Raw genomic sequence first — 18,745 nt, forward strand, 5'->3', positions numbered from 1 at the left:
GACATTTTACAGCATGAAACTCTTGTCACATGACTCCTGTTATGTTATAGAGTCATGTGACCACCAGGGAGGGATTTGTATGGATGAAACACATTCAAATCAATCTGATTCATCAATGGAAACATTTTTGGTGTAAATGCAGCAACACTGAAAACGCTGAAGATAAAAACACAACAGATGAAATATGAACAAATCGAGGCTTTGAATACACGTGTGTGTGTTTGAGACACAGAGATAAATGGATTGTGTGTCTGTCCTATTGCTGCGTGAGGGTTTTATTGTAGATTTTGTGCGTGTACACTTTTGACCACGAAGGTGTTGAAAGGGCGTAAAACAGTTGGAGGCACCAGAGTGAACACTAGTGCTGTCAGTAGATTAAAACATGACTAATTAATGACACAATCTTCTGTCATTAATCCTGATTAATCACAATTACTTGATCAATAGCTGCAGTTACATTTTTCCAACTTTATATTTAAGCCTGTAACAGACGTTTACACCATATAATGAAGTCAATGCAGAATAAACACAAAGAATGTTAAACGCTTCAATTCAAAGAGACTTTGAATAGTTTTCAGTCTTTAACTCAGCTTCTCTGCTGTAAATACAACTTTGTAACAAACATATATACTAAAAGCTAAGTGTGCACTAATATATAATAATATATAATCTATATTACTGCTGTTAATGAAAATGTTTAATCAGACTCATCACAGGGTTACTGTGGATTAATTTGGATTAATCACCATTTAACATCATTTTTAATGTAAACGAATCAAAGTTCATTTCATGAGCAAACAGACTCGAGAGAAAAGGGCAAATTTACACACTTAACATGTTTATTGAACATGTAAACATTGATTAACCTCCTGAATGAGCCGACCCCCCCAGGGACAGTCCTGCATGCTAATGATGGGCTCTGCTCTGTACCTGCAGGATTCTGTCAGCCACAAACTCCTCAGCTGATCCTGAATCTGAGCCCATCTGTCAAACAATCATTTTCTTCACAGGTCTGTGGAGGTGGCACTGATCCTGCAGCAGTCTAACACTCTCTGTCACTCTTCTTCAAGTCTTTGACATGAGGAACCAAAACTATGTTATTAACAACACTAACAGGTCTGCAGTTTGTCCACTTGGCAGTTGTGTCATCAGTGCTTTGCATCGTTGTGATATTTTAAGCTGGAAGTGCTTCGGTGAAAAGAAAATTCCTTCTGTCACGATGTGCAGAATCCTTCATGTTGGTCGGCTGGTCCGTCTTGTTATTTTTTTAATACTCAAACTTTCCATCGGGAGGTCAGTGTGTGTTTGTCATCTTCCATGTTGAGCTGATTGGTTCAGCTGCCGTCACTAACAGATGTGCTGCACATCTGCACGTGTGCAAAGGTAACTCTACTCGGACAAACTGCTCGAAGTGCGTTGATAGAAACATTTCAGGGATTTTGAGTCGTTCTGCTCTCCAGATGTGTCGTGTTAAAGGTTTTTATCATGTTAATCATGATAACAGATGAACCCCTAACCCTACATGTTAATTTTGACAGCACTGGTAAATCCTTTTTAATGTTCTTCTGTCAGATCATTGATTAGACTCGACTCCAAATACGAGACTCGGAAAACTCAAATGAAAACTCAAATCAAAGCAATGAGAAAAGGACTTCTTGTGTTAGAATGAAAACATATGGAAGTGGTCAGGTTTCAAACACTCGTTGAATCTACTGCACAGTTACATTCAGGGACCTTTGGCCTCCTGAGAGCATTAGTTGATGGTTCATCACAGTTTTCTCAAAGTTTCCTCTGAGCTTCTGCAGCATCATCACTTCCATCACTGATGAAAGAAAGTTCATAGAAAACAGAAAATATATCTTCAGAATCTGAGAGTCTAAAACTTGACAGACTTGATTCAGATGAAGTTATTTGAGCAGAAACTCCTGGATCGTTATCCTGTGTTGATCTAATCCTTCATGGTTCCTCCACAGAGTGGAGCAGCAGAGCTCAGAGGTTCCCAGTGGTCAGTCTGCCCAGCAGCATCAAACACAGCTGGACTCCATATTTATGGTCTGTACATGTACAACAACTACTTTATTATTAATAATAATGCATTTATTTATAGGTCCCTTTCAGAACACCAAGGACTCTGTGGACTAAATGACCAAAAGAAACAAACTTTGAAATCAGACGGTGCAAATGTGATCACAGGGAAACGTTTTAAACATCGAGGCTTTAAACAAAAACCAAAGTGAAACAGTTTGTAGTCGAGATCAGTGGGAATGAAGCTGAATAACTGTTTCTTCAATAACTTTGATCTCTTAAAAAAGAAAAACTAGCTGAAAGTCTGGCTGCTCTTATGAAAAGTACAGAGAAATTATGGGTCGCTCAACACTTGTGCACAATATAAGAGTTTAAATAAATCTGAAGAATAACTCAAAATCCTACAATCATACTGATAAAGTCATCTACAGCTAACTATCCAAGTGGATTTGTTTAAGACAGCTCCATCTGCTGGTGGCGCTCTGCAGGTGCATGAAAGGGGCGTGTTTATATTGAAAGTAGTAGAGAAAGTAAACCCCACGGGAAGGAGGAGGACTCTCAGTGGCTTCCAGCTCATATTCAGACATTTGACTTCTCACTGAAAGCAGCAAGTTTGAGTGTCTGTACCTTAGTTAGAAGAGATAACATGGTCATAGTAATTAGAGTTGATTGAGCAATGCTGTCCTTATAATGTAGTTTATGATTTTTATACATCTTTTTATGGACAAGTCCAGTTTTTCTGTAGAGCCTCTCAAGTTGGTGACAGCAGCAGTGGAAGTTCACGTGTAAACCAGAGCAGCAAATCAGGTCCAAATGTGTTGTTCACAGTGAGTGGGATCATCATTGGCTGCTATGTTAACCTCCTGCAGCAGGATGTCTTTGGTCAGAGAATGGATAGATCACGAAGTCATTGTTGAGTTTAGGGAGACAGTAGACAGTTGGAGGAGGTTCAGCCAGTTGACACACAGTAGATAAAATAACTGAAGGCAGGAGCAGACACCTGTATGACTTTCCACCTCTCACATAGATTATTGTCCCTGGGCAGCGCCACAGGGCTGGTAGATGTAAACAAAGCTGGAGGAGAGGATTTATTCATCTGAGAAAAGTCACAGAGTTGTGTCTTGATGCTCAATCATCCAGGTACGTAAATCCCAAAAAGCTTGATTCTGTTCATCTGGATGTTTTCAGTGGGAGAAACGTTTCATCATCATCAGGTGACTTCTTCAGTCTCAGCTGACTGCAGGTTTCAATCTCATAAACAGGACATTTGTATGACTGAAACCAGCCCACTGAAGGAACAATGGGCTGGGAGGTCAGTTCATTGATCATTGGTACGCATATTGTCAGGACCATTGATCAATGGTTGTTGATCAATGGTCATGAGTCCAGTTCACAGAGAGCTGGGGAATGGCTGCAATCACAGCATGTAAGATGGTGACAGTTGTACCCTTAGGCCCCTCCTCCATTCAGAGATGGTCTTTCCTTTTCACATAAATGGCCTCCTTGACTCCGCCCTCAAACCAGCGTTCACATTTACTCAGGACCTTCTTGATGTGAAGTTCTTCTGCTTCGCTGGCTGCTGTGTCTGTGGGGATGGTGTTTGTTCTGTGTTGTAGTGTCCTGATGACGCCCAGTTTGTGCCCCAGTGGATGATGAGAGTCAAACCTTAAATACTGATCTGTATGCGTAAACAGAGTGAACCTTTAAGACCAGTTGTCTGTACGATCAACTCAGTCACCTGAAACATCTCCAAGTTTCTGGCTTTGATCATCAACCTGTTGGTAGTTCAGCTCTGAACACCAGTGAAATGTTTCTCCCACTGAAATCGCTGCATTCATATGAACAGCATCAACGTTTTGGGATCATGGAGTTGTGGAGAAAGTCTCAGTTAATCAGATAAAGTCAAACCTATAATTGGTAAAGAGTTCGTGGATGATATGCCCCTTGATCGTAAAGAAGTGGATGTTGTGTGGACTAAAGTTCAGAGTGGTGGGTCATTCATAAATATTCTGTTCCAGCTGCTGGAGGACAACATCATCACTTTTGTGAAGAACGAGCTGAAGAAGATCCAGAAGGCTCTGAATCCAAATAAGCCCCAGTGCTTGGAGTTTCAGAGGGAGGATGATGAGCAGAGGAGAAACAGCAGAGAGGCATTTGTGAAGATCACAGTGGACTTCCTGAGGAGAATGAAGCAGGAGGAGCTGGCTGACCGTCTGCAGAGACGTAAGAGGATTTATCTAACGATTTAAGCTGCTGGATAAATGAGAGACTTGTGACACCAGTGTGTTCAGTCATTTCTCAGTGGGTCAGAAATTGTCATCAGCATTTTGTAAAATATGATTGTTAAAGTTGTATTTTTATTATTATTATTCAGAACTTCCAGCTGCAGTTTGTCATCGTAACCTTAAGTCTAAGCTGAAGAAGAAGTTCCAGTGTGTGTTTGAGGGCATCGCTAAAGCAGGAAACCCAACCCTCCTGAATCAGATCTACACAGAGCTCTACATCACAGAGGGAGGGACTGCAGAGGTCAATGATGAACATGAGGTCAGACAGATTGAAACAGCATCCAGGAAACCAGACAGACCAGAAACAACCATCAGACAAGAAGACATCTTTAAAGCCTCACCTGGAAGAGATGAACCAATCAGAACAGTGCTGACAAAGGGAGTGGCTGGCATTGGGAAAACAGTCTTAACACAGAAATACAGCCTGGACTGGGCTGAAGACAAAGCCAACCAGGACATCCAGTTCATATTTCCATTCACTTTCAGAGAGCTGAATGTGCTGAAAGAGGAAAAGTTCAGCTTGGTGGGACTTGTTCATCACTTCTTTACTGAAACCAAAGAAGCAGGAATCTGCAGCTTTGAAGACTTCCAGGTTGTGTTCATCTTTGATGGTCTGGATGAGTGTCGACTTCCTCTGGACTTCCACAAAACTACAATCCTAACTGACCCTAGAAAGTCCACCTCAGTGGATGTGCTGCTGATAAACCTCATCAGGGGGAAACTGCTTCCCTCTGCTCGCCTCTGGATAACCACACGACCTGCAGCAGCCAATCAGATCCCTCCTGACTGTGTTGGCATGGTGACAGAGGTCAGAGGGTTCACTGACCCACAGAAGGAGGAGTACTTCAGGAAGAGATTCAGAGATGAGGAGCAGGCCAGCAGGATCATCTCCCACATCAAGACATCACAAAGCCTCCACATCATGTGTCACATCCCAGTCTTCTGCTGGATCACTGCTACAGTTCTGGAGGATGTGCTGGAAACCAGAGAGGGAGGACAGCTGCCCAAGACCCTGACTGAGATGTACATCCACTTCCTGGTGGTTCAGGCCAAAGTGAAGAAGGTCAAGTATGATGGAGGAGCTGAGACAGATCCACACTGGAGTCCAGAGAGCAGGAAGATGATGGAGTCTCTGGGAAAACTGGCTTTTGATCAGCTGCAGAAAGGAAACCTGATCTTCTATGAATCAGACCTGACAGAGTGTGGCATCGATATCAGAGCAGCCTCAGTGTACTCAGGAGTGTTCACACAGATCTTTAAAGAGGAGAGAGGACTGTACCAGGACAAGGTGTTCTGCTTCATCCATCTGAGTGTTCAGGAGTTTCTGGCTGCTCTTCATGTCCATCGGACCTTCATCAACTCTGGACTCAATCTGCTGGAACAACAGCAAACAACCTCCAAGCGGTCTAGTTTTTTTAGAAAAAAAGAGTCTCTCCACCAGAGTGCTGTGGATAAGGCCTTGCAGAGTCCAAATGGACACCTGGACTTGTTCCTCCGCTTCCTCCTGGGTCTTTCACTGCAGACTAATCAGAGTCTCCTACGAGGTCTGCTGACACAGACAGGAAGCAGCTCACTGACCAATAAGAAAACAGTCCAGTACATCAAGGAGAAGCTCAGTGAGGATCTGTCTGCAGAGAAAAGCATCAATCTGATCCACTGTCTGAATGAACTGAATGATCGTTCTCTAGTGGAGGAGATCCAACAGTCCCTGAGATCAGGACGTCTCTCCACAGATAAACTGTCTCCTGCTCAGTGGTCAGCTCTGGTCTTCATCTTCCTGTCATCAGAAGAAGATCTGGATGTGTTTGACCTGAAGAAATACTCTGCTTCAGAGGAGGCTCTTCTGAGGCTGCTGCCAGTGGTCAAAGCCTCCAACAAAGCTCTGTGAGTACATGTGTGATCATAGCTTTAGCTTTTAAATGTTTATTCTAGTTAACACAGATCAGGTGGAACAACTCAAATAAAATATCAAAAATATTAAGTGGTCATCGGTACTCAGTTTGTTCAATACTGAATACAATGGAGCACAAATTGTCCACGTTTCTGAAATATTTCTGGGTGTAACTGTCACCAAAGTGCAATTTAGACCTGGCCTGTGGTTGTTATCTAAGTGATAATCATCAATTCTACTAAAACAAATACAAAATAAAGAAATTTGACACATTCTGTTGATATCAAAAGCACACTGAACAATTCAGTGTTGTTTTACTGCTGTTCTCTCTTCACTTCTTCTCCTCTGATTCTCTCCACATGTTGCTCTGCATCAGTGCTCAGTTTCCTGACAAAACAAGATGAAATATTGCTAAATATAATAGTATCTCATTACACTTCAACATAAGTGTTTTATTTTTGTAATTGTTTATCTGTTATTTTTCAGACTGAGTCACTGTGACCTGTCAGAGAGAAGCTGTGAAGCTCTGGCCTCAGGTCTCAGCTCTCAGACCTCTAATCTGAGACAGCTGGACCTGAGTAACAATAACCTGAAGGATTCAGGCGTGAAGCTTCTGTCTGAAGGACTGAAGAGTCCACACTGTACACTGGAAACTCTCAGGTGAGATCAAGCATTTTTCTTTCATCAACTGACAGAATTAGCAGATTAATAATAAGGCAGTCCTCTAATAAGAGGAGAAGTGGAGGTGTTTTGAAGGGCAACATACTCTTATGTTAACAAGACAGGAAGTAGTTCCTGGGAACTGCTTCCTTTGTTATTGTCTAAGTAGAAACATGATGGTGAAACAGTGATGAGTTTGCAGAGGTGGATCCACACAACACAACAATGCTGTCGCGTGCTGAAAGCAGACTTCTCACAGATTCTGAGGCTGCAGGTTTCATCACTGTCCAACCAAAATTCACTGAACCAGCGGTAAATGAACGTCCAAAACGACGCTTCATGTTTAAAAAACAGATGATCAGGGGGATTTGTGTTTACATCTTTTTTGTGTGATCTGTTCACCTGCTGTTTTAGCTGTTTGGTGGTTGTTGAGATGGTTTTGTGAACTTTTAGCTGAGATCCTGACGTTTCTGTAGATACCACACATGTCTAATTACTTTGTACAGCATGAATGGCCATAACAAGGTTTTTAACAGTAAGAAAAGTTGTAAAACTTCAGAAAATATAGTTAAAAGTCCAAAACCTTCTACGTCTGGTGGCTTGTGGTAAGGAGCAGATCAAACGAGTAAAGAATTACGTTATAATTATAAATGGCTTCAACAGCACATTCAGGTCTGTGAGACTCATTCAGACACTGAGCCGTGGCTCTGTGCTACATGCACATATTTCTGCATCTCTGCCATTCAGACACACTTTATATATAGTTTATTTTATGTAGGATTCAATACTGAACTGTACATTTAGTCTTTTTAAAGGCAGCAAGTTTTATTCAGTGTTTTCATAAAAGCCTTATTTCTATCCATTTACTGCTATTAGGAAGAACACGTGAGGTTTAAGACCTGGACCAGTTTGAAACCTTTTGTCCTCCACAATGGAAAATGGGTGGAAATAAAAATGGGTCTCACTTTAGCCAGCTCCTAATTTTATCAGTTCTACTCTCAGCGTCTCCTGTATATCTCCTGTATAAATGTTGCACTCAGCTTTGTGGTCTCCAATATCACTGAAATGCAGCCAGATGCTGCTCATTTTGCCTTTTCACTCTTTCCTGACACGCTTGCATTTCAGTACAGCTCCCATTTCTCTGTGTACTGGTCTCTACCACTACCCTTGCTGTCTATGGGACATTTCCTCTTTCACATAATGGTATGATCCCAGTCTGTCTCTGAAAGTGTTTGGCCACATGGTTTGCTCATCAGAATAACATCTCAGCCGTGCTCACATTGATTATCAGCAAGCCTGAAAATTCATCAATATTTGACATATGAAATTATCTCAAGGGCTGGATTTGGCCCACGGGCCATATGTTTGACACCCCTGGTTTACACAGTTTGGTATTCAATGTACAAGTGAGTTAGCTCTCAGCTAACTAGCAGACAAGCTAACTGCTGGGACTGCGTCTTTCTAACAAGAGCGTCAGACACTCAGACTGGTTTCCTTTGTGGATGATGATGTGTTCTCACACTGATCCTTCATGCTGATGCTGCCATCCACCCACTGCTCCTGGATTCCTCATCATCATCTCCATCAGCCCTCACAATACGCCACCTTCTTCAGCTTCATGTTCAGCAGCCTGGATGGACAGTAATTCTTTCCATGGGTTATGGTGGGACATTGAGAGCTGAAGTCAAACAGCAGTGAGAATGAAAGACTGATTCATTTCTATTTAGTCTTGTGATGTGCAGCTTTGTTCAGAGCATTAAGGCCCAGCAAAGATTACTGAGGTCATAGAGTCCTGATGAAACCTGTGTGCTTATAGAAACTGAGACCAGATGAACCAGAATAGAAGGACATTAAAATGAAGTGTCAGCTACACAAAGGCAAAGCTATTCAGTTGTTGCTGTGAGTTATTTAAATGGAGGATGGAGTCAGACTTTAAGCTGCTGGACTCAGTCACTATATCCTGTTGTCCTCATAGAACCTGGACACACAGCCTCACCTGTGACACAGTGACACACAGTGTGGGCTACACACACATTAGAAAGTGGATCAGTCACACTTGTGCAATCATTTGTTGTGCTGGGAAACCATGAACACTTTGAATCACATTAATGGCTTTGTTACAGCAACATTCGATCATGAGTTCAAAAGTAGTGCATTGTGTACTTATTTTAATAGTACTGCAGTATGAGAAGTGCAACATTCAGTGTGCAGAAACAGATCAGGTGCTTTCTAACAGCAGTGTTCCCTTTAACACAGCAGCAGTTCAAATATTTCTGTCAGTCTGAGCTGAAACATGAATCTAATCAAATATCAAATCAAAGTTCTTTGCCTCTGCCAGGACGTTAACATTTGATCTAGTTTTTTACAAAGTTCCCTCAGCGTCCAGAGCCACCAACATACCTTTGATCAACAGCAAGTGAACATTTATAAATGTGTGTTTCCAGAACAGGAAGCAGCAGAACTATTGTTCTGTTATCAGGCAGCAGCACAAACGCTCATCAGCTCATTTACTGTGCAGGACTTTGAGTGTGTGAAGTGTGTGTTTGTGCTGGATTTCCTTTGGAGAATCTCAGTCAGAAACCAGACAAAGAAAAACTCTTTCAACAGTCCAGGTTGAGTTGACAACATGAACTGCATTTATCTTCCTCTGACTGACATGTTCTTCCTCCTCTGCACCGAGCCAGCTGCTAAGACTCACAAGCTCATTGACATTTTCTGATGATAAAGAAACTCTCTTCTTCTGCACAATATGAGCAGCAACAGAGAAGAAGCTTTCACAGGTACAGATGTTGCAGCTGTGGCCAAGTACATGTGCTGCATGTTGGAGCAGCACTCTAATGGACAGGCCTCTGTACTGATGGTGGGCTCTGCTCTGTGTCCACCACACTGTTCTCAGCTGAGTCTTCCTCCTGTTCACACTCTGATGAAGCACCAACAGGGCCAACTTCTTCTCTGGTGGCTCGGATGTTGTTGCTTCCACAGGTTTCCCTCCAACAACCCTCTGTTCCTGCAGTAAGTTCAGTAAGATCTGGGTAAACACTTGAGCTCCTTGAATCTGGCTCCAGCAGCAGTTTTCACATATACAATGTTGGCATTTTGCTTGCGTGTCTCCAGGTCTGTTCTGAATGTAGACTTGAATTTGACCACGTAGGCGGGGTCATCACCTGAGCTCTCCATCACCTGAGAGAGATGACAAAACACAGAATCACAGAGCATGAAACCAACGTTTCTCCTCCCAGAAGTTCAGTCACAGACCTGCAACAGAAACAAGAAGATTCAAATGACGCAGAGCTTTCATTTACTTATATCCACAAACATGTCCTCTACATATTCATGCTGTATTTACACACACATACAGAGGCTGTTTGTCTCTCACACACAGACAGGACACTGAGAAATACATCATGTTTAATAGCAGCTCATGTGTTACATCTGTAACAGCTGGTTCATGTTGTAACGCCGTGGCTTTCGTAGTCTCTCCTTTTTCTACAGCTCATGTGTTCTTCTTGTGATGCTGCGTCTTGAGGCTCATACATGCCGTCATTTGTTGATCCTAAGAACGTTCCTCAGACCGACTTCTTCAACAACAGATAACTTTAGTTGTATCAACACTGCCTCCTGGAACAGTTTAAAATGAACATGTCAAAGATCTGTACCTGTCTCCATGTTTCTGTCCCCGCCCCTTTCTTTCTGTCCTGGGTCATGTGAGCGCTGCAGTAGTATTAGGCCCACCCTCAATGCTCCCATTGGCTGAGACGCATAATGACGCCCATTTCAAGCCAGCACTGATCAACATCCCTCCTGTGACCCATGGCTGTTATATTCAGAGCCAGTGAGCACTTTCACAATAATCATGATTTTAAAAACTGTGATTAAAATAATTGCTGACGTTAATCAGTTAATGAGTTAACGAGATAATAACAGGTTAAGTTGCCCTAATAATTAGACTTTGATGACAAACTGATGTGATCTCCATGTTTCCTTTGTTGGACTGTGGGCGAGTGTCAGAACTGGATGTACTGAGTAACATGTGGAGTTTAAACATGTGTCAGTTCCAGTTTTAGAGCTCTAAAGTGCAGCTATCATGTTAGGAATATGTTAGGAATAGACAGGAACACTGAGCACACTGAGGTCAAATCTTTATTTTACCACTCGCTGCATTCTTGATGTTCATGAATTCAGCAGCTTCATGATTGTCTGCAGCATTAATCTCATATTTCCATTAAAGTGTTGAATTTGACTGTTTGATGTTCTTTATGATCTCTGGCACCAGTTCATCTGTAGGCTGAGCTCAGTCCATCCAGTTAGTGAAATGATGTTTAAAGGTCTCCTTGTTCTGTGAGCGTGCACAGATCCTGAAGCAGAAAGCCTGGGTTACAGAGAAATGATCATCACTGTGATGATGCTCATCATCTCTGACTGGGATTTGAGGTTTTGTCAAAGCAGCAAAGAAAGCCTGGCTATGTTGGACTGGGTGTGGCAGCAGATCCCAGTTTGAGTTCAGGAGACAGACACCCTCTCTACTTTGAAGATCAGCTTCAAACTTTCCTTTTTGATAAAACTTATAGTTCGAGCTGGATCAGGTGACCCTGAACCATCCCTTAGTTATGCTGCTATAGGCTCAGGCTGTTGGTGGACTTCCCAGGATGCTCTGCTTTCTTCTCCCCTCTTTTCACTCCTGATGCTTTTATATGTCACTACTGCATGTCCTTAACTTTTGTCTCTCTGTTTAGTTCTTGTCTCTCTGAGCTCATCTCTTCTCTTTCCCCTCACCCTGCAACCAGTCATGGTAGATGCTCCTCCTGGAGCCTGTTTTCACTGGGAGGATCTTTGTGTCAAAGGGAGTTCTTCTTCCCACCATCACCAAGTGCTGCTCACAGTCGATTGTCTGATGTTTGGGGCTTTCTCTCTAATATTGGAGGCTGTTACCTTACACTGTTAAACAGCTTCAGATGACTGTTGTTGTCTGTTGGGTATTGTCACTTATAAATAAAGTTACATTGAATGGATGTAAATGGATAGATGTTATTGTGACAAAGAGAAAACAACTGTTGACAGATAGATTGTTGTTTTGTGTGTCTGCAGTCTGTCAGGCTGTCTGATCACAGAGGAAGGCTGTACTTCTCTGGCCTCCGCTCTGAGCTCCAACCCCTCCCATCTGAGAGAGCTGGACCTGAGCTACAATCATCCAGGTCCCTCAGGAATGAAGCTGCTGTCGGCTGGACTGAAGGATCCAGGCTGGAGACTGGACACTCTCAGGTATGGAGAGAAAATCTGATAGAGGAGGAAGAGCTGGAAACATTTCCTGTGTCTTTCACTCACTTCCTGTTTGTTTCCTGCAGATGACACATGAACAATCACACATGCAGGAATATTTTCAGGGACAGACACACTAGTCTAGCTGGATAGTTCATGGATATTTATGTAGGGGTCTCCAAGGAGTCTGTTTGCAGGAACATTTAGGTCACAGGTGTACCTGATATAGATGCCAGTGTACCTAATAAAGTGTCAGCTAACATTTGGAAATGGAAGCTTAAATAATGACAAACTGTACATTCACAGCTGAATTCACAATAAATTTGTTCTGAAGTGCACATTTTTCTGTTATTGTTCTCAAACAACAGAATGAGAATGAAATATTGATTCTAACAGGGCCCATAAACAGCATTAGCTTAGCAGCATTAGCTTATCAGAGTTTCTATCATGGTCACAGAAATCTTTAGCAGAGAAAAGTGGCCTACTTAGCAATAACTGCTCAAGTTGTATAAAGAAAGGGAAAACAGTATTAGCATTAGCTGCTAATGGCAGCTTACTTAGCATAAACTCTTCACATCTTTATAATGCAAGGGAAAGGAGTCACTCATGGAAGCCTATTTAGCATTAACGTCTCACATCATTATAAAACAAGAGAAAAGGGTATTAGCATAAGCTACTAATGCTTATTCACCTCAAATTATCTTTAGCTGCTAATGGTAGCCTACTTAGCATTAACTCCTCACTAATATAATGCTAATTCATATCAAATTAGCATTAGCTGCTCATATTGTTATAAGGAAAGAGAAAACAATATTAGCATTAGCTACTAATAGTTATTCAGCCCTAATTAGAATAAGCCTCTAAAAGCAGCCTACTTAGCATTAACTCCTCACACCGTTGTTACCCAACGGAAAAGAGTATTAGTATTAGCTACTATCATTTTTAATAAGTAAGAGAAAACAGTGTTAGCATTATTGAATAATGCTAATTCACACTAAATTAGAATCACCTATTTACAAGAGCGTACTTAGAATTAGCTGCTCACATTGTTAAAAAGGGAAAACAGTATTAGTATTAGCACATAATGCTAATTCACGTCAAAGTAGCATTAGTTAATAATGGCAGCCTACTTAGCATTAACTGCTCACTAATATAATGCTAATTCACATCAAATTAGCATTAGCTGCTCACATTGTTAAAAGGGAAAACAATAATAGCATTAGCTGCTAATAATTATTCACCTAATTAGAGTTAGCCCCTAATGGCAGCCTAGTTAGCATTAACTCCTGACATCGTTATAATGCAGGGGAAAAGGGTTACCATTATCGGATAATGCTAATTTACATCAAATTAACAATAGTTAATAATGGTAGACTTCGTATCACTAGCTGCTGTCATTCTTACAAAGCAAAGGAAAACAATATGAGCATTAGCTGCTAATGCTTTTTCATCTAAAATTAGCATTAGCAGCTAATGGCAGCCTACTTAGCATTAACTCCTCACTAATATAATGCTAATTCACGTCAAATTAGCATTAGCTGCTAGCATCAGCCTACCTAGCACTAGCTGTTCACATTGTTAAAAGGGAAGAGAAAACGATATTAGCATTAGCTACTAATAATTATTCACCCCTAATTAGAATTAGCCGCTAATGGCAGTATACTTAGCATTAACTCCTCACATTGTTATAATGTAAGGGAAAAGAATTAGCATTATCTAATAATGTTGACCTTGGCCCACTGGAAAAGTTCAGAACTAAAGATTTAGGAGTGTTTCTCGATAGCTCTTTCTCATTTGAGAAACAAATTCTGTTATTAAAACCAGCTGTAAGGTTTATATTGTTGATTGTCATTTATACTTAGAAATATTTACTCATATATGCTTAGAGTTGTATAATTGATTGCATAATGATAGAGGATTGATCCTTAGTAGTGTGTAAAGACTCTGTGTGCCTTCCAGAATGCTCTGGCATGCACACACCACTTGGGGCCATGAGAGAGGTCGTACCCTCTCTTACTGATTTATGGTGTAGGACAGGGGTCTCAAACTCAATTTAGCTGGGGGCCGCTGCAGGCAGAGTCTGGGTGAGGCTGGGCCGCATTAGGTTTTCTACAAGAAAGGCATGGTTAAAAAATTCCAATCTTCTCAAATCTCTTTATTTTTATTTTTTAACACAAAATATGAAAAATAAATAAACAAATTAAGAATTAATAAGAAAATAAATCAATCTGTAATACATAAATAAAATAATAATAAGATATTTTTAGTCAGTGAACTTGTGTGTTTCTTTCAGTCTTCTATATCTGCTGTATTTAGATTGAAATGTCTGTATTAACAGTTCTATAACCTTCTTCTGAACATGAATGGAACACTGTAGAAAATGAACTGTTCTTCTGAACATGGCTTCTCTTGCCTACTCCTTGCTGCTAGAGACTAGAGATGGCACGATACCACTTTTTTATGTCCGATACCGATATCATAAATTTGGATATCTGCCGATACCGATATGAATCCGATATAGTGTTTTTTAATCAACAAAACTGTTTTTTAAAATATCTTGCTGCATTTTGAAAGTCTGCAAGTTCATACTCAAGTTTAAAACAACAACTACACTAAAGCTATTCTGTTATACCTGTATACAAAAAAAACATTTCATAGTTCAGCAATACTGATCAATCTAATAAACTTAGACCTACACCATCCTCCCTATTCTGGTATTTTAAAGAGTACTTAGCGTAAATATTAAGCAACCTAACTAATAGGGTTCCAACTCCCAGCAACAACAAAAATAAATAAATAAAAAATAGGGAACCACCCCTCACGCTCCACCTTATGATGCTCAATCGACGTAATCAACCTTAATTTGATGCATTGTGAAAAAAAATGCACAGAAATCAATTATTTTTCAAGAAATATTAAATAGATTCAACATCTTTCTTCAACAAAATTGCAGACTGCACAGATGGTACCTTCCCAAAGTAAAAAGTACTATAGCTTACTAGGGTATATATATTAGACTTAATAGTTACTATATACAGTAATTGACTTCTATTCATTTTACATCAAATTAAAACTTTGGGTGTAAGATTCAGATAATTATTTATTAAAAGCTCGACATTTTAAATGAGAATAAGAAAGAAAAGTCTGTCTTTGTGCCCCCTTTTCCCAGTTAATGCCCTATCGGCCCCCCTGGCTAAACTTTGCTAGAGTTTATCCGCCCCTGCACAGTTACCAGCCGTCAGCTACGTAGAAAAAGATCCTGGTGTAGAAAGTAATATTAAATAAATTGTAACAACAGCTTATCAAGATTAAACGTGCTGCTGTTGTTCAGCCGCTGGTTTCCTCTTTCTGGTGCAAAGTGGGCCAAAAACAAACAAGAGAGACGGACTCGCGACAGAAAAGCCGATCAGCTGATCATTAAGCAGTTTCATGATTGAAGTAGCAGCAAGAAGAGGCAGTCGCTTGTTAAGCTTAACGCAGGAATGCTTTACAAACATTCAGAGATGGACTTACACACTTGCTTTACTTCTCTCGGGATAACTTTGTCGGAGATGAAATGCCGGGTTGCTAGCGAAGCTCCACATGCTATCCAGACCACCGACAGGTCCCGCATGCCACAGCCGCTCTATCACGTGATGCACACTGCTCCGACGTGCTAACGTTCTGAGGTGAGTTACGGCGTGTTGCAAGTTTTGTGAGGTGCTTTCGTGATATTTAATGGATCGGATTACATTTTTTATTTTTCTCCGATATCTGATCCAGTAATTTAGGTCAGTATCGGACCGATACCGATACGTAATATCGGATCGGTCCATCTCTACTACTTTTAATACAGGGGCTCAAAAACAACAACATCTTTATTATATATCAGGACAGAAAGTCATTTCATCTCAAAGGGAAACAGCTTTATTTGGAATAACCAGCACTATCAACTGGTTTGGGATCTCCACCAGTTTCATGTCTTTGCAGCTTCTCCAACAAAGTTCCTGTAAAATCAGCATGTTTGTCTTTATTGGTTTGATAGTGATTGATTATTCAGTCCCAATCTGCTGTCATCTAAAGAACAAAATGATGTTTCTATGAGTCACAAAGCTCCAGATGTTGTCGGCTTCACAAAGAAAACAAAGAACTTAAACACAAAGTGTTTGGAGCCAAAATGTTCCCAAGCTGCTCTTTTTGAAATGGCAGAGGTACAGTGGTGTCTAACAGCACACTGTGGAAGGCAAACATGTTATTGTTGGATGAAACTTCATGAATCCTTTGTAGATTTGAGCTGTTGGAGCCTTTCTTTTCTCTTCAGGTGTACAGATGCTGAGGAGGCAGGTGAAGCAGGTGGAGCTGTTGTGATGCTGGCAGAGGGTGTGTCTTAGTAACTCTGTGAGGCAGAACTGGATCCAACATTGTGGATGTGTTGATGTTGGAGCCATTAAGAGTCTCTGGCCACACTGTAGGATTTCCCTTTGATCCACTGTGGGGGCATTTTGGAGTCTGTCAGTGAAACTCTTCATGTTTGTGTTTGACTCCAGTTTATAGAAACAGAGAAATGTGTCATGCTTTTGTTCGGCCTCCACACATTTGTTCATTGGTTGGACTTTTTGGAAGGAGACACATTGAAAACCATGTTGTAACGGTGGACCCAAGAAATACCAGCCGGAGCGACTTTGACAGTGCAGAACTTTTTATTGAACTCGGGGTTGTACGTGGACACATATACTCCGCGCTCTCTTTCTCTGCTGTCACCTCCGTCTCCGTCTGTCACTGCCAACATATAAAGAGACACAATCACTGTCAGATCCCAGCACACCTGTTCACCCCGCCCCTGCGCCGCCCCGGGAGCTCACTGCGTCACGCCTCCTCTGCAGCTGGCCAAGGACCACACCCACGCCACACATGTTAATAAGATCTTGTTGTTTCCTGTGGATCCGACGCAGAGAGTGGACTTCAGACAGAAAGCGTGGAAGAGATTTTAGAGGCCGTGTGTGGCAACAGGAAGTTTCTGTGTGTTTGCTGATCTTACATGTGGAAAACAACACGTGATGTTTGTGAAGTTCTACAATGATCATTGTTCTCACAGCATTTTGAGTGGGAACAGTTCAAACTGGGAGTAGTGGGAGTTATTTACTGATTGAAACAAGCTGAATGTTTCTGTGACGATGAAGATCAGCAGCTCAGCTGATCAATGAACTGACATCTATCAGTCGTTTCATGAGATGAAGTCATCAGCAGACATTTGTTCTGACTGTGTGATGAATGTCAGAACGTCAGGGCTCTGCTTTAGTCACTGCTTGATGATCATTGGCTCATTGTTGAATCCAGGGGCCCAGTCTGACCTCTGACCTTTGCTGCAGGTCTTCTGTGTTATCTCCACTTTCATGTCTGATCTTCTGCTGTATCGTCCAAAATAAACATCTGGATCATTTCCAACACTTCAGCAGATCTTTAGTTTGGGCAGTGCAGCACAGAATAACACATATTGTACTATACTGCCCACTTCCTGATCTTATTGGATCTGTGTGTGAGGTTGGTGAAGGAAACACATGTTTACTGAGTGAGTCGCTGCCATTAGGAACTAGTTTTTATATCACAGCCTGGAAATCACACAGGACCATTTCTGCAAGTGAAAAGTCGTCATTGGAGGAAAATGATTGTGTAGTTTGTGCGACTGAAGAATTGTCCCAACTACATGTGCTGCTGACCTTTGACCTTTCTTTAGGTGCACAGAGGAGTCTGTGGAAACATCCAGAACTGAGGCAGTGCTACAGATGCTTCAAATAAAGTGGTGTATTATCCATGTTTTCTATGGATCACATCCAGTATCCTGATCTAACGAGCCCCCTTTTTGTGGATTTTAGAGCCTCTGACTTTTGCTGCGTCTCATTTCAAGCACAAGAGCAAGAAGTGGATGAAGAAATGGGGCGAGTGGGGTCAGTGTGGTGCATGTCAGCTGTGCTCACACATGCTTTCACAAAGAACATGTGTGTTCATCGGCAGCATTAAGGTGCACTTTAGTCTTCATAATAATAAAGTATTCTGACTTTATTCTTCTGAATCCTCACAGTTATGTTGCAGCTCTGCTCTGCTTTAAGAAAATGTTCTACCAGGATGGTACTTTCCTAAACGTGTTCTCCAAATGTTCCCAAAGACTTTGTTCTAAGTAGTTCTACATGATGAAACATCCACACTAAGTTTAAGAAGGACACACAAACACCATCTGTCCTTTCATCATGTGTACAAATGTGTTCAGATGTCAAATGTACCGTGAATGGATGCAAATGTGGATCGTTCCAATAAAATGAGACAGTTTTGTAAGTGGATCCCAGTTTGAAGTTCATTAAAACCTATAAGAACATGTTATTCAAACCAATTTTATCCAACAGGAAGAAGGATCAGGGGAACAGGAAACATTCAAACATGTTTACTGTAAGAACTGCACAAAGGAAGGAAACACAATCCTACACACGAGCACTTTAAAATGGACATTTAGCTTTTCAAACATCAGGGAGCTGCAATAACAACACTGTGCCCATTCTGATCAGACTGAAAGATTTATAGAGATTTATCCATGTGCTGGAAAAGGATTTGATATCAACATAGATGCAGATTAGCAGGAGCATTTTCTTCATATTGA

At 41.2% G+C, this 18,745-nt stretch overlaps 1 protein-coding gene across 1 annotated transcript; it reads left to right on the forward strand.

The window, feature by feature from the left end:
- The first annotated feature begins 1,977 nt into the window (after window positions 1-1,977).
- LOC143420858 (protein NLRC3-like) lies at window positions 1,978-6,504 on the forward strand. The gene is made up of 3 exons (XM_076889327.1): window positions 1,978-2,052; window positions 4,044-4,248; window positions 4,400-6,504. The coding sequence occupies exons 1-3, from the start codon at window positions 2,050-2,052 to the stop codon at window positions 6,196-6,198; spliced, it is 2,007 nt and encodes a 668-aa protein (XP_076745442.1). The 5' UTR covers window positions 1,978-2,049; the 3' UTR covers window positions 6,199-6,504.
- The last annotated feature ends 12,241 nt before the right edge of the window (window positions 6,505-18,745 follow it).

The sequence above is a fragment of the Maylandia zebra genome, linkage group LG2, assembly GCF_041146795.1.
Source record: "Maylandia zebra isolate NMK-2024a linkage group LG2, Mzebra_GT3a, whole genome shotgun sequence".
Lineage (NCBI taxonomy): Eukaryota > Metazoa > Chordata > Actinopteri > Cichliformes > Cichlidae > Maylandia > Maylandia zebra.

Excerpts from the sequence above, each read along its gene's own strand:
- LOC143420858 (XM_076889327.1), top strand. Across the intron at positions 4,249-4,399 it reads GGCTGACCGTCTGCAGAGAC|AACTTCCAGCTGCAGTTTGT; the intron begins GTAAGAGGATTT and ends ATTATTATTCAG.